Source organism: Nuphar pumila, chromosome 15 (genome assembly GCF_984573655.1).
Source record: "Nuphar pumila chromosome 15, dmNupPumi1.hap1.1, whole genome shotgun sequence".
Taxonomy (NCBI): domain Eukaryota; kingdom Viridiplantae; phylum Streptophyta; class Magnoliopsida; order Nymphaeales; family Nymphaeaceae; genus Nuphar; species Nuphar pumila.
In genome coordinates this window covers 34524615-34552557 of record NC_143263.1, presented here as the reverse complement: position 1 = coordinate 34552557, position 27943 = coordinate 34524615, and the positions used below count along the sequence as shown (strand labels likewise).

The following is a 27943-nucleotide window of genomic DNA, read 5'->3' as shown; positions in this document are numbered from 1 at the left end:
CTAAAAAATTAAAATAAACATTAGGTAATTACCCAAAATAGAGGGATAAAAAGCAGAAAGTTGTACTAATCAAGTACAGGATTTTCACAAGCTATGCAGTTCTATCACCAACAAACATTATGCATTTGCTATGAATGTGTGTGGCACTATTAACTTCATTTTTGCTTCATTGAGATAAAAAAAACTAATGAAAGTTCAGGGGTGCCACAGAAGTACATGCTTGAATGATAAGATTGGTAGCTCACTGGCAATTAATCTGTCACATGGACATGGCTAACACACTGTATCTGTGTTGTTTTCTTTGAGGATGGTATATAAGGTGTCATGAGAAGGGACTATTGGAACATGTCTGCAATACAGCGACTAAGCATTTTATGATTGACCACGATTATCGATTAACATTGAAATGGCAGTTGCTGGGAGCCTGGGATGCCTATGCTCCAGCTGCACACAAGCTTCACCAACTTTATGCAGAATCCATTATCTCAGATTTCATTGGAACTGGATCCTGTCATGACTGGAAATCGTCTTTGGATAGTTACCATTAGTCTAGCATGCCCTGCGTACTTGGAACTCCGGTCATGATCTCAACAAAACAGGATGTCCAGACACGTGGTGATCTTCATCCCACCAATCTAAAACTATGGTAACCATGCTTTTGATGCCATCTTCAATTACGGGAAAGCCCTTTCACTCTTCCCTTTCTTCGCCATCTTCATCAGTTACCATTGCATCTGTCAATTCTCCATCGCTGTCGCCTTCCTCTTCATATACAACAGCTGGGGTCATGTTTGCATCATCTGTTGCATCATCAGAAATCTGCTAAAAAGGCACCATTAGTTTGTTTGTTTTTTTAAAGACCAAGTTCTTTGGATAAATATGTGGAAAGGAGTGGAGAAAAAAAAAAAGATGCATGCAGAAGGCAAGTGTTCTAACAGTTGTCAAATAATCTTAGCAGGCTAGAACACATCCAACAAATATGGAAGCCAGGCCATTAAGCAGAAAATTTTGATGATTGTTGGTAATATACAGTACGTTCCATACACACCTCTAGAAGGTCCAAGCAAGTAGATAGCTTGAGAGCTGATTCAAAGTTTGATGTCCTTGATTCAATAAGCTGCATATTAAAATATTAAACAGTCAGTAATTCAATCAAAGATGATAGGAATAGTGAAAGATGATAGGAATAGTGAATTCTCAAACATACCATGATATTTTCCAGTACTTTACAGGGGAAAAACAAAAGAGCGCTAATTTTTGAAGATTAAATGCCATGAAGTTCTTGTCTTCACTTTACAAGCCATACAAAATCATAAAATGTAACTTTTGGGGGTTAGTCTCTCGATGTTTTTTCACTTTCTAAAACTAGATAAAGCAGGAATGTTTCTCAAGCATCCTATGTTAGCCTTTCATAGAAAATTATTATTCACTACAGTTGGGGGCAAAAGGTCGTATATGCACTTTCTATACCATAGCCATTACTGCAAATATCAAATATTTCAAAAGAGTATCAAAATATCTTTTTTTGAGAAAAAGTATTGAAAGAAAGAAAAAAAAGAAATATCACAACATGAATTTTTTGGCTTTCAGGAGATTCTTTGATTGCACCAAAAAACAAGGACCATATACTGTGCACAAAGGGAATTAAGCAATCAACACAAGAATGTTACAATGTAAACAACTTTCTAGCACTACCAAGTTTCACATTGGAAAAGATAACGCTTGAATTAATAAAATGAATGATGTTTAGAAGTGAGAAAAGAGGAAAAAAACTCCATTGTGCTAAAAAGTCCATCATGAATTTCCAAATAACACGTTGCAGTTGAATATGAAACAGAATATAATAATTAAGAGCTGGACCTGGTATATGGAATTCAATGCATGTAATGAGGATTCCTGGGACATCAGACTGCTAGAATGCTGAAGAAGCAGGTTTCTTAGCCATGGAATGATGCAAGCTACAACCATCCCCCTGTCATACAAAATAAATCACAAATGATTACATCAACATAAATTGCTTAAATTAAAATAACAAATATTAGACGATTAAATGGAAGCAGCAATCAAATACTTGAAGATAAAAATGACAAAATTTATAGTAACGGGCAAGGTTAGATGAATTGATATTAAAACATTTCAATGAAAAGCCAACACTATAGGAATTGAGAGGATGCACATAATAGCTATGTAGTGAAAACACAAAATTCAGCCTAAGCATTCAAATCTGCAAAAAATGCAAGAAATAAGATTCTAGGTCAAAAGCATGGAAGACAACTGTCATGATTTTGTGGGCAAATGGTGCAAAAATAAACTTGACATGAGAAAGAAAAAAAATGATGTCAACTTAGAAACCCTCTGGATTTCTTTTGAGCCTCACAGGTGCTAGCTACCACGAGCAGCATGACCACATTGTTCCAGATCATTGCACAAGGATAATTCTTGAGCAACTAGTAAGCATAATAATCTAAAGTTCAACAGTGTCTCAGACATCAGACATCCAAGAGTCTGCATCCTACTTCTTTATAGCTAGATGCATTACTTCATTGCACTGGGATAATAAAATGGACAATTTCTCATGGCAGAATTAGTTCTCACTTTATTAAAGCCAATGAAGGCAGATCGCCGAACATTTTACCAGTGTCACCAAACAAAAAGAACTTCACTTCATGGACAAGCAAAAATATAGCTATTAGACTCCTCAACAGGGTTTGAAAAAGTGCAGATACCTGAATTTCATTTGCAACAAAAGTAATCAGAAATATACTTCAGTTACACTGTCACCATCCCAGATAATTAAAAGCCTCAGTTTCAAGGATTTTTAAAGGAACACAATTTATACCATAGGACCTAGACTTCCTAAAGCAATTGGACTATGTGTTGAACTCACAGTATTCTGCCAAAGGAAATCAATCACCAATATTCTTCCTTCATTAAGATAAAACAAAATACTCAAGTAACAGTAGTATCCATTATGATTTTCTATCCTTTAAATTTGGACCGCTTCTCCACATCATTGCTTTGGTCTAGTGTTGATGCACATGCAGGTGCAGTGTGCAAGGAAGCTTGAAGAAAGATGCTATATGTTTTTCTTTTTTTTCCTTTCTTTCTTATGGTTTCTGAATTTTCTATTATATTGGGGTGTGGAGCTGAGAGAGAGAGAGAGCCCTCAATCTTCCTTTTTCACTTTGATATTAGTTAGTTCTTTCCTTCTTTTTGGAGAGTGATATTACTTACTTTTTTTTTACTTCCAATTTGTTTATTTCTTTATTTTAATTGTCTACATATGCACTCAAAACATATCACTCACCTTCCTAATATGGTCAGAAACCCCTACATAAGCATGAGCACATGCCAGGACTTACAGGAAGAGCTTAAAGGTATTATTATTATTAGGGTTATCGAAAAAAACATGCCCAAGAAATCCCGTATTTCAAAATCAGTTATTAAAAAAATGTGTATCCAACCTACTTTACCGTAGTTTGACCAAGTTTACTGGTTAATTAATGTAAAAACTTCCCGTGGAAAACAGTTGATTGCCAAGAATTCTGACCTTGATTGGATTATAGATATTATGCAATTCAAAAGCTTGAGGGCATTCGATGGATTCAAAAAAGAGAACGAGTTCCTAATAACCTGCAAGTAGATGAAAAGGTCATAAATTGAAAAATAAAGATAAAACAGCATAGCAAATTACTACAAACAAAATTTGATTCAATCTTCAGATTAAAGCATAAATAATGCATTTAACTTGGAAGCACTAATTGATGGTAAGGAAAAAAATGCTCAATAGGCTTAAAACTTAACATTGACTGATTATTGAACAGGAAAAGCATACGCAATGCCATTAAACATGATGGCTTGCAGTTTCCTGGGAACAGGGAAAAGGTACAGGTCAAAAGTCAAAGAAAAATACAAAGTAAGCATAAAAAACATCTATGTATAAGGAAACCAAAGTAAAACACTGTAAACACTTTGTATTCTGCCACTATAAGAATCCCAGCTTCTAAATGCAACTCATGAGTGATCATAGTAAAAAGTTGGCAACATCATGGAGCCCTTACAATCTTACTATCTACTATTTTTTCATCGTATCGCAAAGGTAGGATCCCTAAACTAAATTTGTAGAATCTAAATTCTTATTGTTTGGTATTAATCTAATGTATTTTAGCACTATGTTGAGTAAGAATCATAGCATAGTACAAATTTAGTAACTCAAGTTAGAATTGCCTAATTAGATAGTTTTGCATGAATTAAATTAGCAATTTCATTTATTTCGTCATTAGCGTATATTAACATTGTTAAGCATGTTGTATAATGCCGAAGTTGGGTATGTCTTGAAAATTTTGCCGCACGCTAAGTGTTCGATGAAATGTCTATGTGAGATCGAATCCCAATTTTTTAATGTAGTTTGCGAATAAGGTTTCAAAAAGGGTTTTCAAAGGCTTGATATGCATGTTTGAAACTTTGTTTTAAAATAGATTTTATACTATGTTATAAATAAACTTTTAACTTTGTAGTTTGCGTCATAAACATGAACTTGAGTGTGTGAATGTGCGTAGTTAACTATGTTAACATGCATGTCGCTAATGTGATTGTCGCATGTGCACGTGCATAGTTTATGTTCACAAATAGAATGTACTTAGATGAAATCAATAGTTTAGTTATAATAGTAAAAAAATGTTTAAAGGTATATATATTGTATTGTGCCCATTGATTTGTAGGTACAAAGATGAGAAAAGAAATTATACTTAATGTTAAGCATCGCCTGAGGCTAGAAAAGCCATGCGCATTGAAATTAATACAACTTGCAAATCGGGTATTTACCCGTGGTAGGTATGTGATGCAAATGCATCGCACAATGGATTTATTTTTATTGTATGCAACACTTATCTTCTCACGCACCCACTTAGTTGTAGATATCTAGGACTGTTGTGTAGTTCAGAGATCATGCCGAGCATAATTTGAATGTATGGGAATAAAAGTACTTGTATGTCACACCGTTGTATGCTCACACGTCTACTTAGTTGTGGATATCTAAGACTGTTGTGATTGTAGTTCGGCAATCATGCTGAGCATGATTTGAATGTATGGGAATAGAAGTGATTTTATTATTGTAGTTCAAAGATCATACTCGTCATGATTTTAAATAGCGAAATATGGAGTGTGTTTGTTGAAGGTACATGTTTGAGCATGCATTGTGTTAAATGAGTGTTGCATGATTGATTGTAATTAATAAGTTTACCGTAAATACTTGTATGATGTGATAATTTGGTAAAGCATGTCACGTATATAATAAGAATTTTGAATGAATACCTTGAAATAAATGAATCATATTGAGAATGTGAATATGTTCTAACATTATCATGTTTGTGTGTTGAATTATGATGTGACATAAATTAAGCATGAAAAAAAATTAAATCTATGACATATTCATGTATAGAAATACATGTGAAAAAATCATGCGTAAGACATATTGTAATTGATATCATACAAGAAAGCATGTTAGAAATGAATCATACATGAGAGCATATGTAGCATAAATCATAACATGATGGGATCATGCATGAAGGTAATTATGATTTTGTCATGTACATGCATGAAGGCATGTAAGTTTAAGTCATGCATATGACATTGACTATTTTAGTCATGCAAGAAGGCATGAACTGTTGATATCATGCATGAGGGCATGATAGGGTTATCCTGTGAGATAATGACACTTGAATGTGAGACCTATGACTTAATAATAAAGATAATCCTGAACTATGGGTCCATTTGAGGCACCGGTGAAGCCGAACTCTCTAAGATGGCTGGGTCTGTCCCGATCTCTTGTCCTCTCGAGAAAGGGATAGTTCGTACAAGCATCGTGGTGTTAAAATATGTATTATCGTCATTTGTAATCTCGTATATATTTATATTCATATATATATAGATACATATACATATATATATGTATATGTATATCTATATATATATGAATATAAATATATATTCTTTATTCACCCAAAAGGGTATTTCTGTAAATTCCTGTTTTGCGCATATTCCACTTTGGAATATTGCTTGTAATTTTCCATTTTTATTTTTTATTTTTCTTCCTTTTTTCCTTTTTAATTTTCGGCTGTTGTGCCACATAGGGAGGCTCCCCAAAGAGTCGTTGGGGAGCCTCCAACGGTCACATATGTGACCGTTGGGGGCTCCCAACGACTCTCTTGGGAGCCCCCTTTGTGGCTCCTTTTCTTGCTTATAAATAGGGGCTCTCCCCTTTGTATTTTCTTACTTCTTGAGGGAGCTTATGCTCCATTTGTAATGGGGTTTTTACCCCTTGTCCATTGTTTCTTCAATGATATGCAACTTATGACTTTATGTCATATTTTTCCCTTTTTATGGGTTTTATGGGTTAGCACATTATGTGCTTGTGTTGTTTCCCTTTAATGGGTATATTTGCACTTCACGTGCATATGTATGGGTTCATTATTGAACCCAATGTATTCCAACTCACTTTCTAACATGGTATCAGAGCAAGGTCACGATGGGGTTGTCCTTGGGTGCAACGGAAAGCGTGTCGCTCAAGAAATGGTGAAGTATTCATTGCTCTTCCTTTTTGTTTTGAAGTTATTCGGTATGTATCCCTTTTCTTAAAGTATTATGTATTTGAAAATATGTTTCTTGCATATAGTTTGTTCGTTTAATGGTTATGATAGTTGAATTATGTCTTTTCACATTTCGTATGCTCGTATATTTTAAAAATATCTCCCTCAAATTTGGTGAACTCGTTTGTTGTTCAAATATATAATTTGCGTCTATCTAACTACTCATCGCATATAATAGCAATTTATGTTTTTTAAAATTACCTTCAATAATGTGAGATTTATAACTCTTACATAAGTATCTCATGATTGACCTATAAGTTAATTTTTAAAATTATATATATGATTTCTTGCTAAAGTAATGATCTTTGCTTAAAATTTCTTAATTCTCATATGAACCCTAATTTGATTTGAGTTCCTCTTTTTTATTATGAATTTTAGTGCATTTTTTGAAAAATTTGATATGATTCTTATATGAAAATCTCTCACATCTAAAATCTTTGTTGAATCCTAAAGTAGTTCTTGTTAATGATAACTTATAAGAACTCCTAAAAGTTTTTCAATATTTCTTTTTTGAAAAATTGTTTATGATAAACCATTAGGAAAGATTTTTTTTTTTTTAAAAAAAAGGAATTTCTCACATTACATAGAGTGCATAGTTCATCTATTGCATCCTTTTGGTATAAATGATTTCATTTTTTCTTTATAAACTTGTTGGTTTGTATTTTTCATAAGGTTTCGAAACCTCTTAATAATATCTTTTAAAAATGTCTACATTGGCCATAATATGGTTTTCTTTGTCCTCAATTGCAATTGTTAAAGTTTGAGAATTTCAAGCATTGCTCTTTTTATAAAGTGCATACTTGCTCACTTTTGTGTATTTTTGTATTTTGTGCACATTTGTTTCTCAAATATTTGCGCTTGTATGCATTCCCTCTTTTTTATGAAATACATGCCTTAGTGCATGTTTGTTTACACCTTGGTGTGTATTTGTTCAAGTATTGTATAAGTGCCTTCGTGCACATATTTTATAAAGCCTTTTGTGCTTACATGTGTATTGTCTCTTCATAGACATTTTTGCATTATGGAGCCTTTATGCACATTTCTTTTTGTGAAAAATATAATGAATTTAGATATTGAGTCCTTTTTAAATCATTGTAAGTGCTTTTAGCACTTTGTATGTTTCCGCATATCTCATCACAATCAAAGGTTTTTTTAAAATTGTTGTATGGGACTTAATCCCTAAATCTATAAATTTTCAAGTGTTTTAAATATTCTTTCCTTGAGTATTGTGTTAAAGCCTTCTTTGTGAACCATTACGGTTCTTATGATTTCTTTGATTAAAAGCTTGATTGTCTTGATGAATTCTTTATGTTGTTGTGTTTATTGCTTAATAAGTTTTTTGGTATAAATGACTTGTTTGAAGATTAAGCATAATTTGTGTTTATGCAAAATTGTTGTTATAAAGCACATTATTGATTATTGGACCTTTTTTAATCGGTCCTCTTTTCTTTGAAAAATGATTCCTAAAATGTTTATTGCCTTTTTGTGGCATTTATATTTGTCCATCACATGTTTTTTTAATGCATCATTGTTTTAGCCTTACTATTGTTTTATTAGAGATGTTTGTTGAGGTGAGTTATGGGCACCTCGTGTTATATCATTTTAGATTGTCCAAATTGCCATATTATAGATGGTGGTTGAGGTGAGTTATGGGCACCTTGGGACTCTAGAATGATTTGGTATATGATCTATAATTATGAGTGTGACACTCGTTGTTATGTCTTTTTAGATTGTCCACTTACCATATTATAGATGGGGGTTGAGGTGAGTTATGGGCACCTTGGGACTCTAGAATGATTTGGTATATGAGTGTGTCACTAGTTTGATGTTGGCCATTGATCTTATGAATGCTCTTATTTATATATAAATGTGATGGATATATGATGTTTGAAACCTTAAAATGTTTTAAGGTATATTGAAATCAAGGTTTTAGGGATTATTGCCCAACCTTCCATTGTTTATGAAAATTATGAGTGCATTTGCACATTTGTGATTTTGTGCTTTCTTTTTTTTGCACAAGTGTTTCATATGTTCTTGGTGTGCATATGTTCACACATTTATTTTCAAGAATTTTACTTTATCGATTATAATATCTTGTTGAAGATATTTTTTTTACATGCATGTTATTGTTATGAGAATTCATTTTAAAAGGAGTATTGGTTTATTCGAGGTTTATTTTCATTACAAGTTTATTGCCTCAAAAGTCGTTTCCTTTTATGCCCATTATCTAAGTGTCATCATATGTAGACAAGAATTTTATTACACCTTCGTGTGTTTTTAGCCCTTTGTTGGCTTTTGCTCTCTTGGTCTAGTAGCTGAACACACTTGACTTGAGTGTTTTTATATGTAGACAAGGCACGTTGATTCACATCATGGTGTGTGATTTTTAGCCTATATTGGCGTTTGTGTCCTTGTTCTAGTCGCTTAGATGTATGCCCATGGTTGACTTATTTCACTCATTTCAAGTGCCATCTTATGTAGACAAGATATGCATTGTGTTTTAGCCCATGGTTGGCTTATTACTCTTGTTCTAGTAGCTAAACATACTTGGTTTTAAGTGTATTTTTTATGTAGACAAGAGATACTTTTTAGTCCATGTTGGCATGTATTCTCTTGTTCTTGTCGTAGATACACTTATTTTAAGTATTATTATATGTAGACATGAGGTTCTTTTACACACCTTTGTGTGTGTCTTTGGCCTTTAATGGCTTTATATTCTTGATCTAGTAGCTTATACACTTGATTTATGGGTTTTGGAGGACTAATGAGGAAGTTGTTTGTAATGGATAAACTATTGTTGAAATTTGCAAAATTTCATTCATGACTTATGTTTTTCAAGTAACTCATATTTTTTGATATGGATATCAAGTTGATTTCTTAGCATTTAATCTATATATTAAGTGCTTATGGTTTTTGCCACCCTTATATGCAAAATGTGGATTTTGTCAATTAAGTATGACTTTCATAAATGATTTTAAAACCTTGTGAACTCTTGGGTTTATTTTACCTAAAGTATGCTTGGAGACTTCGTTTCTCTTGTTTGGGACTTCATTACATGTTTGAAGCATGATCATTAATGAGTTCTTTGAGTATTAATTCATTTAATGATAATATGCATATGCTCTTTATGGCCTTTTTTGGGCTCTCATTCAATAAAGCATAGGTATTTTATGTCTCTTCATAGGCTTCTTGTGGTATCCCTTTGTGGATCATTTTGTTATTCCCCATTATAGGGTTATATTTGTCCAATGATGGACATTATGAATGCATTATGCATTCTTAAAATTTATTTTTGCATAATTTGCTTCCGCTCAGTTTGTTTTAACATGATGTATGATTTTGAAACTTTAAGTGTCATTTCTGCATAATTTGCATAATTTCTAACATAGGTCATCCATAATTATGCTAGTTAGAAATGGTCCATTTGAGTAAAAGTGCAAAGATATGTTTTACTTGTTTCTTTGTTGATTCTCTACAGGATCGCTAAAGATGTGGAACATTAGATGCATCATGGATTCGATCGATGGGGAATTGGACTTGAAGACCTAGCTCAAACTGTCATGAAGATGGAGTTTTTTCTTAAAGACTTCCCTTTGATTTTCCAAACTTTCGGGTTTTTTCCCCGCAAAGTTTGAGGGGGGATGTTAAAATATGTATTATCGTCATTTGTAATCTCGTATATATTTATATTCATATATATATAGATACATATATATATATATATGTATATGTATATCTATATATATATGAATATAAATATATATTCTTTATTCACCCAAAAGGGTATTTCTGTAAATTTCTGTTTTGCGCATATTCCACTTTGGAATATTGCTTGTAATTTTCCATTTTTATTTTTTATTTTTCTTCCTTTTTTCCTTTCTAATTTTCGGCTGTTGTGCCACATAGGGAGGCTCCCCAAAGAGTCGTTGGGGAGCCTCCAACGGTCACATATGTGACCGTTGGGGGCTCCCAACGACTCTCTTGGGAGCCCCCTTTGTGGCTCCTTTTCTTGCTTATAAATAGGGGCTCTCCCCTTTGTATTTTCTTACTTCTTGAGGGAGCTTATGCTCCATTTGTAATGGGGTTTTTACCCCTTGTCCATTGTTTCTTCAATGATATGCAACTTATGACTTTATGTCATATTTTTCCCTTTTTATGGGTTTTATGGGTTAGCACATTATGTGCTTGTGTTGTTTCCCTTTAATGGGTATATTTGCACTTCACGTGCATATGTATGGGTTCATTATTGAACCCAATGTATTCCAACTCACTTTCTAACATGGTATCAGAGCAAGGTCACGATGGGGTTGTCCTTGGGTGCAACGGAAAGCGTGTCGCTCAAGAAATGGTGAAGTATTCATTGCTCTTCCTTTTTGTTTTGAAGTTATTCGGTATGTATCCCTTTTCTTAAAGTATTATGCATTTGAAAATATGTTTCTTGCATATAGTTTGTTCGTTTAATGGTTATGATAGTTGAATTATGTCTTTTCACATTTCGTATGCTCGTATATTTTAAAAATATCTCCCTCAAATTTGGTGAACCCAATGTATTACCATTGTTTCTTCAATGATATGCAACTTATGACTTTATGTCATATTTTTCCCTTTTTATGGGTTAGCACATTATGTGCTTGTGTTGTTTCCCTTTAATGGGTATATTTGCACTTCACGTGCATATGTATGGGTTCATTATTGAACCCAATGTATTCCAACTCACTTTTTAACACGTGGGACATATTGAGTTTTTGATGGTTGAAGATGCCTATTGTCCCCGTCCCACGAAAGTTAGGGGACAGGTCTACCAATGAGTCCTAGGTAGTAATACCACAGCTCTACAGAGTTAGAGATGCATGTCCGATTTTTTGCCAGCATTTTTGCGTAGGCTAAGACCTGTGACTTTGGGTTCATTCTCGCAACCGCTGCATTGCAGGGTTGAATCGCTCGGGAAAGAACCAATTAAGTCATAGGAGGGCAAATAAAATACATAGAATAATGAATACTACTATGGTTGTTTCTGGATGTCTAGACCCTCTTTTATACCAGATGGGTCTGTATAAACAAGAGAAACAATAAATTAGATTTTTAGAATCATTGTTATCATATGCATAAATATATAAATGTGAACACGTAGAGACTACTAAGATTTGCATCATTATTACATATAAATTTTACATGTGAATAAAAAGACATGTTTATTTTGATCATGTGATTGACTTGTTGATACAAGACACGAGCTTTGTTGTTGCACGTAAGGTGCTTGTGTGCGTGAGACACATGGAAAAGGTTGAATCAGGGCCTATTCCATATATATCTGAATGCAAAAGTGCATAAATGTTTTAAGAAATGACACGTAAATTAATAATTTAGATTATGCATATCTTAGGCATGAGTTGAACGTGAGTATGCTTCTTTTGAGGATAAAGAAAGTGAAAGTTTACATTTTCATGAATTGTTGTATTTTACTTCACTTTGAAGCATGCTATGAATTGTGAATTCTCATTCATTTATACGGACACCTATCATAGAAATGAATGAATGTAATGTTTAATATCATGAATAGGAATAAATGTGAGTTTGAGTTTCATGCATACAACTTACGCAATTATAAATGTTATGAAATGGATGATAATAAATGTGATTGAATGTTATATGCATGTTTTGATGTGAATTCCCTTGAACCTCATTTTTTATGATGGTAATTACACTTTGATTGTACCATTACAAATATTCTCGAAGTTTAGTTTTGGGTTTCTTATGAGCAAGTGGTTGATGCCCAAACCTTACAGATAATCTTGTGGAGAACTGAAGCGAAGTGCAGGTTATTATGCGGCTGAAGACTCTACTCTTACCTATTACGATCCCTGGAGAACCCAGACAATATTTTATTGTTATAAACTTGCAACAATTCAACTCTTTTTGTGTGGATCTTTACGTTTTAAGAATTATAATATTTCAGAATGAGAATATTTCTGAATTATGTCTTTTCGTTTATGCAATGTTCATGCTTATGGTTTGAAAATTTTAAATTTGTACGTAACTCCCCAATTGTCTTAAACCTTAAATAAATTCTACCTTTCACATTTTCCTACGTGTAAGAATTCTTAAAGTAATAACCCCAATCGAGTTGTGTTTATGGATTATTCTGTACTGGATCTCATACTGGGAGGCTAATATACACTCATGTTTGCGCTCAAGTGGGTCCTCTAGTATTTGGAACGGTTGAAATATAGTCATAGATGAACTCGTTGACATAATACTTTCAGGAATCATGCAAAATTTTATAATGAATAAAAGTTTCAATTTTTCTCAAAATTTTGGGTTTAGGAATGTTTTAAAAAAGTTTGATTTTTTAGGGACATTATAGTATATCATAAAATATACAAAAAGGTTTGTAATTTTGTATCAAAAGGGACAAAAAAAGTTTGAAAGAACGCTAAAATCAAGAGTGGAATAAGAGAGGGAAGAATTCAAAACTATTTTAACAAAAATATTTTGACCTCAAAAGACAAGAATCAAACATAAACAAAACTAAGGTTAGAAGTAAAATAACATGGGTAGATATGTCATAAGCAAGGGAGTCATATTCAAAACCCATTTAGCTAACAAATAATTAAGTAAATTACAGATACCAAAGTTGAACTATAAGGATGATACTGAATTACCACAAATGGAAATCTCTAAAGTTATTAATATAAAAATCTTTAGTCTCCAAAATTAAGATCCTAATACTCCTTTGATCTCTTTCTTAGGTAAAATCTCCAACATTTCCTTCCTAATTTTTTCCTTAGTTTCGTTTGGGAATTTTCTCCTTCAACTTCCGTGGTGGGAGGACAAACATCTTTTGAAATATTGAGCGAGAGAAAAAGATGAAAAGACGAGAGGGAGTCCTTGGCAAAAATGGTCATCCTACATTTCTCAATGGTTCATATGGGAGACTTTTCTTTATTATATATTATCAGGGCTTAGAAAATTTACCAATACACCCTTTATGAAAATACATATTGCAAGACATGACAGTTACACTTCTACGTACTAAAACATAAGAGGTGACAAGGTGTCAACACATACAACAGAATAAGGTCTCCTAAAAGGAAACCGGTTCAAGTCTGAAAGGTTTGGCTATATGAATTAACAATATAATGTAACTACCCCAACTCATCCTCGTTGAAAAGTGAAAAAAAAATTTCACTATTATGGGAACCAAAACCCAAGGATCTGGGGCCTCACAGACTTAACAAACTCCAAACCACAAGGGATATTTATATTGAACAAACCAATCAAAACAACTAACTTTATTAATCAAATACTAAGTCACAGGGACTCGGCAAAACAGGTGCCGCGTCGACGCGACGCGGGTGTGGCACCGAGTGCGGTCAACATGACCCTGGGTGCGGTCAATGCACACAGGATCATTTTTGTCCACTTTTTGGCGTTAAAAAAAAATCCCCGATGAAAAGGATGATTAGGGCAAAAAAAAATTTTTGCCCCTAATCTCTCCTCTCCTCTCCTCTCCTCTCCCCCTGAGCTCGAGCTCTCTCCTATCGACGCCCCAGCTCCACCTCCCAGGCTTCTCCTCTCCTTTCGCAGGTATGTACCCTCTCTCGCTCTCTTCTTGTGTCGGCACGGGAGGGGTCGAGCCTCCCCCTACACCCTCTTGCTCTCTTGTTGGGTCAGCAGGGGAGGGGCCGAGCCCCCCCTCTCGCTTCCTTTGTTTTCAACAGATGAGGGGCCGAGCCTCCCCCCCTTCTCACTCTCTTGTTGGGTCGGCAGGGGAGGGGCCGAGCACCCCCTTCCCTTCTCGCTCTCTTGTTGGGTCAACAGGGAAGGGGCCAAGCCCCCCCCCCTCCCCCCCTCTGTCGCTCTCTTGTTGGGTCGGTAGGGGAGGGGCTGAGCCCCCCCTGCTCCCTCTGTTTTCGGCACAGGAGGGGTCGAGCCCCCCCCCCCCCCCCTCTGGCTCTCTTTTTGGGTCGGCAGGGGAGGAGCCGAGCCCCTCCCCCCTCTCGCTCTCTTGTTGGGTCGACAGGGGAGGGGCTGAGCCCCCTCCCCCCCCCCCCTGCTCCCTCTGTTTTCGGCAGGGGAGGGGCCGAGCCCCCCCTCTCGCTCTCTTGTTGGGTCGACAGGGGAGGGGCTGAGCACCCCCTGCTCCCTCTGTTTTCGGTAGGGAAGGGGCTGAGCCCCTTCCTGTTTTTGGCATGGGAGGGGCTGAGCCCCCCACCCTACTCCCTTTGATTTCAGGGGAGGGGCCGAGACCCCCCTCTCGCTCTCTTGTTGGGTCGGCAGGGGAGGGGCCGAGCACCCCCTGCTCCCTCTGTTTTCGGTAGGGAAGGGGTTGAGCCCCTCCCTGTTTTGGCAGGGGAGGGGCCGAGCCCCCCACCCTACTCCCTTTGATTTCAGGGGAGGGGTCGAGCCCCCCCTCTCGCTCTCTTGTTGGGTCGACAGGGGAGGGGCTGAGCCCCCCCCCCCCCCTGCTCCCTCTATTTTCAGCAGGGGAGGGGCCGAGCCCCCCCCCCCCCCCTCTCGCTCTCTTGTTGGGTCGACATGAGAGGGGGGCTCATCCCAACATATGAGTTCTGCTGCTAGTTTTGCTGATAGTTGCAGTGATATTGATGATGTGGGGCCACTATGAGTACATGTAGATAAACTTGCAAAAACTGGAGAAGGAGGTGGTGGAAACAAGAGATTTCGATGCAAGCTCTGCGAAAGAGATTTTGTTGAGTCTTACACAAGAGTGAAGGCTCATTTGTTGAAGATACCAGAACATGGCATTTCAGCTTGCAGAAAAGTTGATGAGGCAATGCGAAGACAATACAAGAAAATACAAGAAGAATATGCGAAGAGAAAGGCAATGGCCGATTCTTCTGCAGTTAGTGTGTCATTTGCAAGCTACCAAGAAGATGCTGAAAAAAAAAAAGAAAATTCAATGTAGGAGGTAGAGAAACGATACAGGCATCATTCAACACATATGGAAGAGAAGAATTGGATAGAAAAGTTGGGAGGTATTTTTATTCTGGTTCACTCCTATTTAATGCGGCTAGAAATCCTTATTGGAAGGATTTAGTAACATCCTTGGCAAATTGTAATTTGAGTAGTTATGTGCCTCCAAATTCAGAAAAAATATGAACCACACTTCTTGCAGAAGAGAGGGCAAATGTGGAGAGGTTGCTAGAGATTAAAAATTATTCATGGGAGCAAAATAGAGTTTCTATTGTGTCTGATGGATGGATAGATATTCAAAGACGTCCATTAATCAATTTCATTGCTTGTTCGCTTAGTGAGCCAATATTCTTGAAAGCAGTTGATGCATCTGGGGAATATAAAAATGCAGAGTATTTGAAGGGATTGTTTATAGAAGTGATAAAAGAAGTGGGTGATAAAAAAGTGGTACAAACCATTACAGATAACGCTCCAGTTTATAAAAGTGCAGTGTTGAGTTTGGAGAGTGAGTACCCTCATATTTTTTGGACTCTCTGTGTAGCACACAGCTTAATTCTAGCCCTAAAGAGCATCTGCAACCCCAAAGAAGAAGAAAATTCGCAAGCATATGTTTTATGTTCATGGATTGAAGATTTAGAAAGAAATGTTAAAAGCATTAGGAATTTTGTTGTTAACCACTATCGTGCTAATGATATATTTAATAGGCATTCTGATTTGAAATTGTTGAAGGTCGTTGAAACACGTTTTACGTCCATTATTATGATGATGAAGAGGATTAAAAGAGTGAAGAATGCTTTGATTAACATGGTGACTGATTAAAATTGAACATTCTATCGTGTTGATGATGATATCAAGACTCAAGAAATTAAAAAATTCATCCTTGATAATGAGTTTTGAGACAGAGTGATATACTTTATTCAATTTACACAACCTATTTGGGAAATGCTAAGAGAAGTTGATAAGGATGAGCCCATGCTTCACAGAGTTTATGAAATGTGGAATAATATGATTGAAAAAATACAAACTATAGTTTTCAAGCATGAAGAAAAAAATCCTGCATTGGATGATTCAGATTTTTTAATCATATTCATTCAATTTTAGTCAGAAAGATGGGATAAGAGCAACACTCATTTGCATTGCAAGGCACATTCTCTTAATCCAAAATATTATGCAAATAGTAGCGGGCTAGTGGTATTGGTCGTGTCCCTCCAAATTTAGACCCAAAGCTATCAAGGCATAGAAATATGTGTATGACAAGACTTTTTCAAGAAGCATATCTTCTACATCAAGTCACACAAGAGTTTGGAATTTTAATCTTCGAGATTATATGAACCGACATTATTCGCGAGAGAAGAAGATAATAGAGATCCTATCACGTTGTGGTCAACATTTGGATCAGAAACACATCTTCAACGTCTTGCATTAAGATTGCTATCACAGTCTGCTAGTTCATCTTGTTGCGAAAAAAATTGGAGCACATATTCTCAAATCCACAACATGAAAAGAAACAAACTCACCAGCAAGCGTGCAGAGGATTTAGTATATGTTCATTCAAATCTTCGATTACTTTCGCGAAGCAATGATGAATACAAGTACTAATTTGCTCTCTTAGTTATTTGATTATTTCTTAGTTTTCATTTAAATATACTTGTATTGTATTTATCATTTTCAAATTGGGTTTGTAACGCAGACAAGGAACATCCAAATTTTGGGATGTAAACCCAAAAGAGTGTGACTTCAAGGGAGAACATCATTTCAACATAACAAACATGGATTTAGCTGAGCCCAGTATTCCTTCTAATGATGCATTTGATGATGAAGAAGAAAATTATTAACATTCATTACTTCATCAGGATATACTTTGGTATGTAATTTAGTTCTTTTATGCTTTACTTATTTGATTAATATTTAGGTCGATTTATGTAATTGCGTTACTTATTTGATTGATAATTTGATATTTAGGTTGATATACTACATGCATGATGAATGATATTATGACAATGTTAACTATGAAATGTTAAACTGTTAAAACTTCAAAATTATATATATATAGATATATAGATATATTTTGCCCCTGTCGCACCCCCGCACTCGGGTTTTTTGGAAGTGCCGCATCCTCGCACCCGCACCCATGTGACATAGATCAAATATCAAAATCTTAGAACATAAGTAAATTAAAATGTAAAATCCTAGAGCCACACTGTTTAAGAAAAACACAAGTCACGCAGTCTCGTAGGCTCCCTGTGACAGTCATCCTCATCACTGAACTTCAGGTCCTGCGAAAAACATAGGAAGTACTGGGTAAGAATCAAATATTATTTTTACGAATTCTTCTAAACATCCAAATAAACAAGAAAAAATATAAATCAAATTCACGCAAGTTTTCAGAAGAACATAACTACAACAATCTCATAATTCAATTATCATTCAAGCATTTAAAAGCAATTATCATGCAATAACAATATCTTACATGAAACAGAATAAGTAAGAGTGTATGAACTAATGCAGAAGAGTAAATATGCATGATTCTAATACACATGAATGAATAATTTATTAAATTATTATCAAAGTTTTCTTTTGCATGCATGTCCCTATTAAATGCACATAAGTTTAGTTTCACTTTTCATTAAAACCCGCAAATACTCCAAACGAGCACAACAAATTCTCGAAGTTCAAGATAGGTTCCTAGTTGTAGCTTAACACAATTTATATTTTGTTATTGGATTTCACACTTTTTCTTGACCGATATCAGAAATCAACACCATCTATCGAAACATTAGAAATCAACATCTAACATCGGGCACCAGAGAAATCAACATCTACTGATATCACTTTTTTGGTATATCAATAACAACAGTTGTATCACAATACCACCCCTAGGCAAAGTGGCTGAAAACTCCTTAAAACCATAGCCGGGAGGCAAACTACCATATCGGGTTCAGGAGTACAATCGCACATAAAGTTTTAGTATCCTCACAGTTTTCCCAAAACCGCCATCTAAGATTCTCACACTGTAGAAGGGACATCTATGAAGAAAAATATTAATTACACTATTTATCTCTTTTATCTTTTTAACAATAATCAAATTCTTTTACCAAAAAAATCATTTTGCAAATCAACATGCAAAACACAACACGGGACCTTGGCCCGTTACAATATTTTACAGTGCAATTAATTCAGAAAGCTAATAATTTCAAATGGATTTTGCAATGCATACAATAAATCTTAGAGCAACACATACTCGTGGCACGCATGGCCTACAATGGTTCACATCTGACCACCGATGCATCTTATGCAAAAATTCTTAGTGAATATGTAACCACACAATTATTCAAACATGCCCACAATGCACATTCATTCATACACAAAAAAAATGTACATATAAAACAATTTACATATGCATATCAACACTTGCTTGCAACATGCATTATGCTTTTATGATTCATCTCATGCATAACAACCAAACATGCACATGATCAAGTTAATGCAACATTAAAATAAACTTCAGAATTTACGTGTTCATGATATACACATCTATGCCTATGTCACAAGGACTCGACCAATTGGGTGTCGCACCTGCGTCGACTCGACACGACGTGGGTGTGGCACCCGATGCGGTCAACCTGACCCTGGGTGTGTTGACCGCACCCAGTATCATTTATGTCCAACTTTTAAACTTTATATATATATATATATATATATATTTATTTATTTATTTTTGTCGCACCCCCGCACCCATGTGACATAGATCTATACCAATATGATATTCAATTTCATGAACATACATAACTAATAAACACCGTTGCCAATTCGTGCATGCTCGGGATACAGAACATAACTACCGAGCGAAAGCTATGCCGCCCCCATACACAGGACAGCACTAGCATGCCATTGGCCGCATGTTTCTCATGCATAAACATGCAACCAATGGTATTGGACAGCAGACAATGTTGTACCTAAATGGGCAGCATTGGTCTGCCCTACAACAGCCCACCAAAAGCCGCACTGATCATGTGTTTAATGCATCTACATATACAGGAAAGTAACATGCTAAAAATACTTTGTTGATGTATTTTGTGCAAGGAAATATCATGTACGCATACAGCTATACATAGTTACTAAAGTCAACATCATTATGTGAGAAATCTATCTTCGGGTCTGGTCCGCACCAAATACAGCATGTATAGGGTACAAGTGCCTCGAAAACAACAATTCTTCGGGTCTGGTCAGCACCCGATAAAGCACGCATTTGGGTCTAACCAGCCACCCGAAATTAGTATATTATCGAGCCTGGTCAGCACCCGATACAGTCTGTATTTGTGTCTAACTAGCCACCCGAAATCAGCATATTATCAGATCTGGTCAGCACCCAAATACAACACAAATTTGGGTCTGATCAGTACTCGAAAACAGTACATTTTTGGGTCTGATCAGCACCCAGTTCTGCACATATATAAAAACCTTCAATAACAGTTTGCAAACATAGAAAATTACAGAAAGAGTCATATTTTTTGCACATATATAAACACTTTCAATGACAGTTTGCAAACATAGAAAATTTCAGCAGCAGTCATATTTTTCTGCACATATATAAACACTTTCAATGATAGTTTGCAAACATAGTTATTTTAAGAAACAGGCATATTTTCTGCACGTATATAAACACTTTCAATGTTAATTTGCAAACATAGTTATTTTAAGAAACAGGCATATTTTCTGCATAATATATAAACACTTTCAATGTTGGTTTGCAAACATAGTTATTTTAAGAAAGAGACACATTTTTATGCACATATATAAACAATCTTTGATGAAGGTTTGCAAACAAAACCAATGCTGGAAACTAATGTCATATCGCTGCCCACTATGACCGAAAATCAACACCACTTTGTGGTACAGCCAACCGATTTTCAGTGTTATATAAAATGTAAAATAAATCAATTTTACAAGCATATTCATATCATCAGCCATATATATATATATATATATATATATATATATATATATATATATATATATATATATATATATATATATATATATATATATATATATATATATATATATATATATATATATATATATAAACAGCATGCTGGGTCCTTGCAACAGGTCTGGTTTTGGATCAGATCTTATCCAAAACCGGACTTTGATGGGTCACCAAATGTACAGTCAGTCTCACGCATATATATATAGCATATATATATAGCATATATATATATATATATATATATATGTGTGTGTGTGTGTGTGTGTGTATTAACATATTATGCATGCTATTATTATAAAATCAACAGTTTGAACATGAATAAACTGAAAACAAGCCATGTATACATCAAAAATCAAGGTTCATACCCTCATGCATCAAGGCATGCCTAGAAAAATTAGATTTAATATTTTTCATTTAGAATCCCCACATAAATCTGATTTGGGCTATTTCTCCCCGTTCGAATTAAGAGAGGAACCCGTACCTTCGAAAGAAGATGGAAAATAACCAAAAGTATACGTCGAACGATCTGAACGAAAGGAAATCCTCTCCTTCCTTCTTTCCTTTTCTCTTTCTCTTTTTTTTCTTTCTCTCTCTCTCTCTCTCTCTAGAAAATGAAATCTAGAGAGAAGGGCGAGTTAGTCGCTTTTATAAAAAAAAATCATTTATTTTCTTTGGTCTTCTAGAGAGGGTAACGTCCTTCTCGAAATTCTTACCTATTTGGCTATCATCTCTCCTTTTTAACTACTTTTTTATCCATTTGGTATTTTATTTTGTTTTACTATTTTACTTTAACCTCATTTGGGCTCTTCTAGAATCCCTACATATGAAATAGCTGCCCTATCCAAAAGAAATTTTGGAATAAAATAATTTTTAATATTTAATTAATCATTTATTTAATATTTATTAAATAATAAATTTCCAAAAAGTTTCATAGGGTATCTCACCCCTTTGGGAGTCTTTTTAACTTCAAATTTCATTCAATTTAGCCTTTATATTAAATTTAAAACTTTAAATTGGTTAGAATTGAATTTTGGATCTAAATCTGAATCCAAGATCTAAACCCATATCCAATACCCATATGGATCTCAATGTAGATCAAATCTTAATTAATATGGGTCTTGGACTGAGTTTATATCCATATTAACTTGAAGCATACAGATCATATCCGGTCCAATCCAGAACCGGTCACATCAAAGCAGGTCTTTTTTGAAAAAATGTGATTTTCGAGCCAACCGTAGCCTAAATTCAAAAAAATAAAATATAGATGGTTTTAGAATTTCGAGGCGCATCTAATGATATATTACTTGAATTTTGCCTACGAATTTCGCCTGAATTTAACCTGAATTTTGCTCAGTTTTAAAGGTCAAAAATAAAAAGTTGCACTTAAATGTGCAGCATTGGTCTGCCCTACAACAGCACACCAAAAGATGAACCGATCACATGTTTAATGCATCTACATGTACAGGAAAGTAACATGCTAGAAATACTCTGCTAGTGCATTTTTGTGCAAGGAAATATCATGTACGCATCCAGCTATACAAACATAGTTACTAAAGTCAACATCATTGTATGAGCAATCCGATCAACACATATCTTTGGGTCTGGTCCGCACCCAATACAGCATGTACAAGGTTTGACCAGTCACTCAAAAACAACAATTATTCGGATCTGGTCAGCACCCGATAAAGCTCACATTTGGGTCTGACCAGCCATCCGAAATCGGTATATTATCGAGTCTGGTCAGTACCCGATACAGTCTGTATTTGGGTCTGACTAGCCACCCGAAATTAGCATATTATCGGGTCTGGTCAGCACCCAAATACAGCACGTATTTGGGTCTGATCAGCACCCAGTTCTGCACATATATAAACACTTTCAATAACAGTTTGCAAACATAGAAAATTTCAGAAACAGTCATTTTTCTACACATATATAAACACTTTCAATGTCAGTTTGCAAACATAGTTATTTTAAGAAACAGACATTGTTATATTGTTCTCCATATATATAAACACTTTCAATGACAGTTTGCAAACATAGAAAACTTCAGAAACAGCCATATTTTTTTGCACATATACAAGCACTTTCAATGATAGTTTGCAAACATAGTTATTTTAAGAAACAGGCATATTTTTCTGCACATATATACACTTTCAATGTCAGTTTGCAAACATAGTTATTTTAAGAAACTGGAATATTTTTATGCACATATATAAACACTTTCAATGTCAGTTTGCAAACATAGTTATTTTAAAAAACAGCCATATTTTTCTGCACATATATAAACATTGTTTGATGATGGTTTGCAAACATAACCAATGCTAGAAACTGACGTCATATTGCTGCCCACCATGAGCGAAAATCAACACCACTTTGTGGTACAGCCAACCGATTTTTAGTGTTACATAAAATGTAAAATAAATCAATTTTGCAAGCATATTCATGTTAGTAGCCACATATATATATATAACAGCATGTTGGGTCCTTGCAACAAGTCTAGTTTTGGATCAGATCTGATTCAAAACTGGACTTTAATTGATCAGCCGAATGTACAGTCAGTCCCACTATATATATATATATATATATATATATATATATATATATATATATATATATATATATTAAGCATGCTATTGTTATAAAATTAACAGTTTGAACATTAATAAACAGAAAACAAGCCATGTATGCATCAAAAATCAAGGTTCATACCCTCGTGCATCAAGGCATGTGATTGAACATGCCTAGAAAAATCAGATTTAATATTTTTCATCTAGAATCCCCACATAAATCTGATTGGGGAGAGAAGGACGAGTTAGACGCTTTTATACTTTTCTTTTTTTTTGTCTTCTAAAGAGAGGGTGACGTCCTCGAAATTCTCACCCATTTGGCTATGAGATAGAGTTCTTGTAATATAGAACGCTATCTCTAACCTCCTCTTTTCTTTTTAACTACTTTTTTATCCATTTGGCTATGTCACACGGACTCTTCTAACAAGGCACCGCACCAGCATCGCACCCAGGCGGGTGCGACACTTGGACACAGCTTCCTTTGTGTTAGGTGAAGTCCACGGTCCATTTCTATCCAAAAGTAGATTCAATTAACCCTAATCAAGTCCATTTTTATCTATATTATATATATAAATACATAAATGCACACAAATACGCATAGTGTTAACTTAAAACTGATAAAAATTATATATATATATATATCATCATCGCACGCACCCAAGTTTTTTTTAAAGTGCCGCATCGCCGCATCTGCACCCTTACCAGCATCCACACCCGCACCTATGTGACATACCCATTTGGTATTTTATTTTGTTTTACTATTTTACTTTAACCTCATTTGGGCTCTTCTAGAATCCCTACATATGAGGTAGCTGTCCTATCCCAAAAAAATCGGAATAAAATAATTTTTAATATTTAATTAATTATTTATTTATTTATTATTAAATAATAAATTTTCAGAAAGTTCCAAAGGGTATCTCACCCCTCTGGGAGTCTTTTTAACTTCAAATTTCATTCAATTTAACCTTTATATTAAAATTAAAACTTTAAATTGGTTGGAATTAAATTTTGGACCTAGATCCAAATCCATATCCAATACCCATGTGGATCTCAATATGGACCAGATCCTAATTAATATGGGTCTTGGACTGAGTCTACATCCATATTAACTTGGATCATACGAATCCAATCTGATCCAGAACCGATTTCATCGAAGCGGGCCTTTTTTGAAAAATGCAATTTTCGGGTCAACCGTAGCCCGAATTCAGAAAAATAAAATATAGATGGTTTCAGAATCTCGAAGTGCTTCTAATGATATATTACTTAAATTTTGCCCCCGAATTTTGCCTGAATTTAACCTGAATTTCACTCGATTTTAAAGGTCAAAAATTAAAAGTTTTACCAAATCTTAATTGGCTCATTTAGGACTTGTCAATGAGTCCTGGGCCACGCCCAAACTCAATTGACGCCACCTAAAATCGAAGATTTCTATCGACTTTATGAAACACTTAGCCAAATTTTATGAAGTTTCAGAATTTAATAATATAGAAAAACACACGATATTACATATAATCTCATGGAGAATCAATGTAATGTACCTAAGTTAAAATAGTCATGCTATCTAAGCACAAACTAAATCAAGTTACACAAGACATTTCACAAAATAAACCATAAGCATAGGAAGTATGCAACTGAAACACTTTAAATCTAGTGAATAATGTACACAAATATTTGCCTCATGAAGAAATAACTAGAAGTTTAACAATTTGGCAAAAAAATAATGCTTCAGTCGAATGCACACATCAATAAACATTTTGCCCATGCATGATATATTTAACATGGGAACATGAAGAACAAATGATCAAAGAATAGTAAGATCCAACAAAAAACAAAAGTATGCCAGTGAAACTCCCAACAAATCTTAATACTTAGGAGCCTGACCGCAAACCTTTTCATCTCGTGTGTAAAAGCACTCCAATAAAAGAGCCCGATCATCAGCATTAAGTGCTTGTTGAAGCAAAACACCAACAGAATCTGCACTAAGGAGTGGATCATTTGGAGGCTTTTCAATGGATGACCTGTGTGAAAGTATCTTCAATAAGATACTAATATCAAGACCTTAATATTCTTGATATTAAACCCACCACGAAAGCACAATAAGAACACTTTAGAACACTTGTGCACAAAAAGCACAACTCACAAATACCTCACAAATGCACAAAGGCATAAAAACAATGGAATCGATTTATTGAGAACTTGGGCTTTGACACAAAGCCATAAAAGAATACAAGGGGAGAGCCCCTATTTATAACCACTCAAAAAGGAGCCTTGGAGGGGCTCCACTCATAGACGTTGGAGCCCCTCCAACGGTCACAAATGTGACCGTTGGAGGGGCCCAACGTCTATTTGAGTGGGCCCCCCAAGGTTCCTTTAAGTACAAAAAAAAAATAAAAAGAAAAATAAAGAAAAAGAAAAACTAAAAAGAAATTACAAACACATTCAAAAAGTGAATGTGCGTAAAATGAAGGAAAAGACGAAACTACCCCTACGACTAAATAAGAAGAAATATATATATTTTATATATATAATAAGTAGATACATATACATATATATTAATATATGTATATGTATTACCTTATATATATAAAATATATATATATATTACATTAGGTGATAAGGTACATAATTTAACACCCCCCCTCAAACTTAGGGCAGGATGACCGAGAGTTTGCTAAGAAGAAAGTTGAAACGCGGAGCACACAAGGCTTTGGTGAAGAAATCCGCCAATTGATATTCGGACGTGACATATGGAAGGTCAATGATTCCTTTGAGGTACGCCTCCCGAACGTAGTGACAATCCATCTCTATGTGTTTGGTCTGCTCATAAAAGGTGTGATTTTTAGCAATATAAATCGCACTTTTGTTGTCACAGCAAAGCTTGGTAGGCCCTTCAATAGTGATTCCCATGTCTTCCAACAACTGATGAATCCAAACGATTTCCATGGTAGTAGTCACCATGGCACGATATTCTGCTTCAGTTGAGGATAGAGACACCTTTTGCTGCTTCTTACATCTCCATGAGATTAATGAGTTTCCTAAAAATACACAAAAACCAGTGGTGGAGTGACAGTTATTTGGGTCACCTCCCCAATCAGAGTCAGTATAAGCAATTAATCTCAATTCAGAAGAAGAAGACAGAAAAACTCCCTTATTAATAGTGTGCTTTAGGTATCTTACGACACGTAAGATAGCACCCATGTGAACAGAAGTTGGTGCATGCTGAAACTGACTTGCAGTATGCACCGCATGCGAGATATCTGGTTTGGTGATACTTAGATACATCAATGATCCTACTAGTTGCCTGTAGGGAGTAGGATCAGAGAGAGGAACACCATCATCAATCTTCATTTTAGCTCCTACTATAGCAGGAGTTTCACAAATTTTATCATCTGTAATGCCTGACCTATCAACAATCTCAGATGCAAGCTTAGTTTGAGACAAAAAATATCTGCTATGAGAGTAAGCTACCTCAATACCCAAAAAGTAAGTTAGGAAGCCTAAGTCAGACATTTCAAATTTATCCTTTAAAATGGATTTTATGCTTTTAATCCCTTTAGAATCGCTCCCAGTTATAAGCATGTCGTCCACATAAAGTAGTAGAATAACAATTCCTGCATTAGATTTTCTAACAAACAAAGCAGTATCAGTAAAGCAGGATGAGAAATCATTTTCTAACATTACGGAGTTAAACCTATCATACCAAGCCTTGGGAGCTTGTTTCAAACCATAAAGTGCTTTCTGAAGACGAAACACTTTTTCCTTAGGATACTCCATTCCAGGAGGAGCATCCATATATACTTCTTCGTTTAGATCTCCGTTTAAAAACGCATTCTTAACATCCATCTGATAGATGTTCCATTTATTAATTGAAGCAACAGTTATAAGACATCGGACAGTGACCATACGAGCAACGGGGGCAAAAGTCTCCTCATAATCAATCTCATATTTTTGACCATATCCCTTTGCAACTAAGCGAGCCTTATACCTCTCAAGAGACCCATCACTCTTAGTTTTGACTTTAAATACCCATCTACACCCTATTGCTTTCTTGTCTTTAGGAAGGTCTTGAAACTCCCAGGTCTTTGCTTTCTTAAGGGCTTCAAGTTCATTATTCATAGCGACTATCTATTCTGGACATGTTCGGGCTTCCTCGAAATCCCTAGGTTCTATGTATGAGTGAATGGCGCTTAGACAGGCTCTATATTTTGGTGAAAAGGACTCATATGAGATGAACCTAGAAGGGGGTCTTCTTGATCTTTCGGTCCTACGAAGATTTCCTTCACTTGAAGGGGCAGACTCACTATCATATCTTTCGAGAGCACTTCTAAAAGTATTCCTATCTCTATGAGAGTAGGTTATAGGATCTCTATGTTCTTCATTGATATGTTGATCAGAATGAGTTTCATTATTATTCAAGTCATTTTGATTTGTTTCATCATCACTAGTATCATCATCTTCAGTTAATAAATCAAACAGAAAAGAATAGTCTATATTCTCGTCATTGGTTTCAAGTTTTTCGAAACCACTAACATTTTCCAAAAAACTCACATTTCTGGAAACATATAGTTTATCACTCTTAACATCATAACAGCGAAAACCTTTATGAGTTTCGGAATAACCAAGAAAGGCACAAGGAATGGCCTTAGGAGAGAGTTTGTCATTTTTATCAGTAAGGACAAAACATTTACACCCAAAAACCCTTAACCTGCTATAATCAGGTTCTTTTTCATATAATTTTTCAAATGGGGAAATTTTGTTCAAGTTTTTAGATGGAAGTCTATTTATGAGATAGACAGAAGTAAGAG

The 27943-nt window shown here is 35.1% G+C and overlaps 1 protein-coding gene across 1 annotated transcript in view; it reads right to left on the bottom strand.

Moving 5' to 3' along the window:
• Positions 1-434: 434 nt before the first annotated feature.
• Positions 435-27943, bottom strand: part of LOC149815093 (uncharacterized) — a 62985-nt gene continuing 35476 nt past the window's right edge. The window contains exons 9-12 of the mRNA XM_089989372.1: positions 3551-3633; positions 1861-1972; positions 1049-1117; positions 435-819 (exon numbers count right to left, since the gene is read on the bottom strand). Coding sequence (XP_089845498.1) covers positions 691-819; positions 1049-1117; positions 1861-1972; positions 3551-3633 — 393 coding nt within the window. The 3' untranslated portion in view covers positions 435-690. The remainder of the gene's footprint in view (positions 820-1048; positions 1118-1860; positions 1973-3550; positions 3634-27943) is intronic.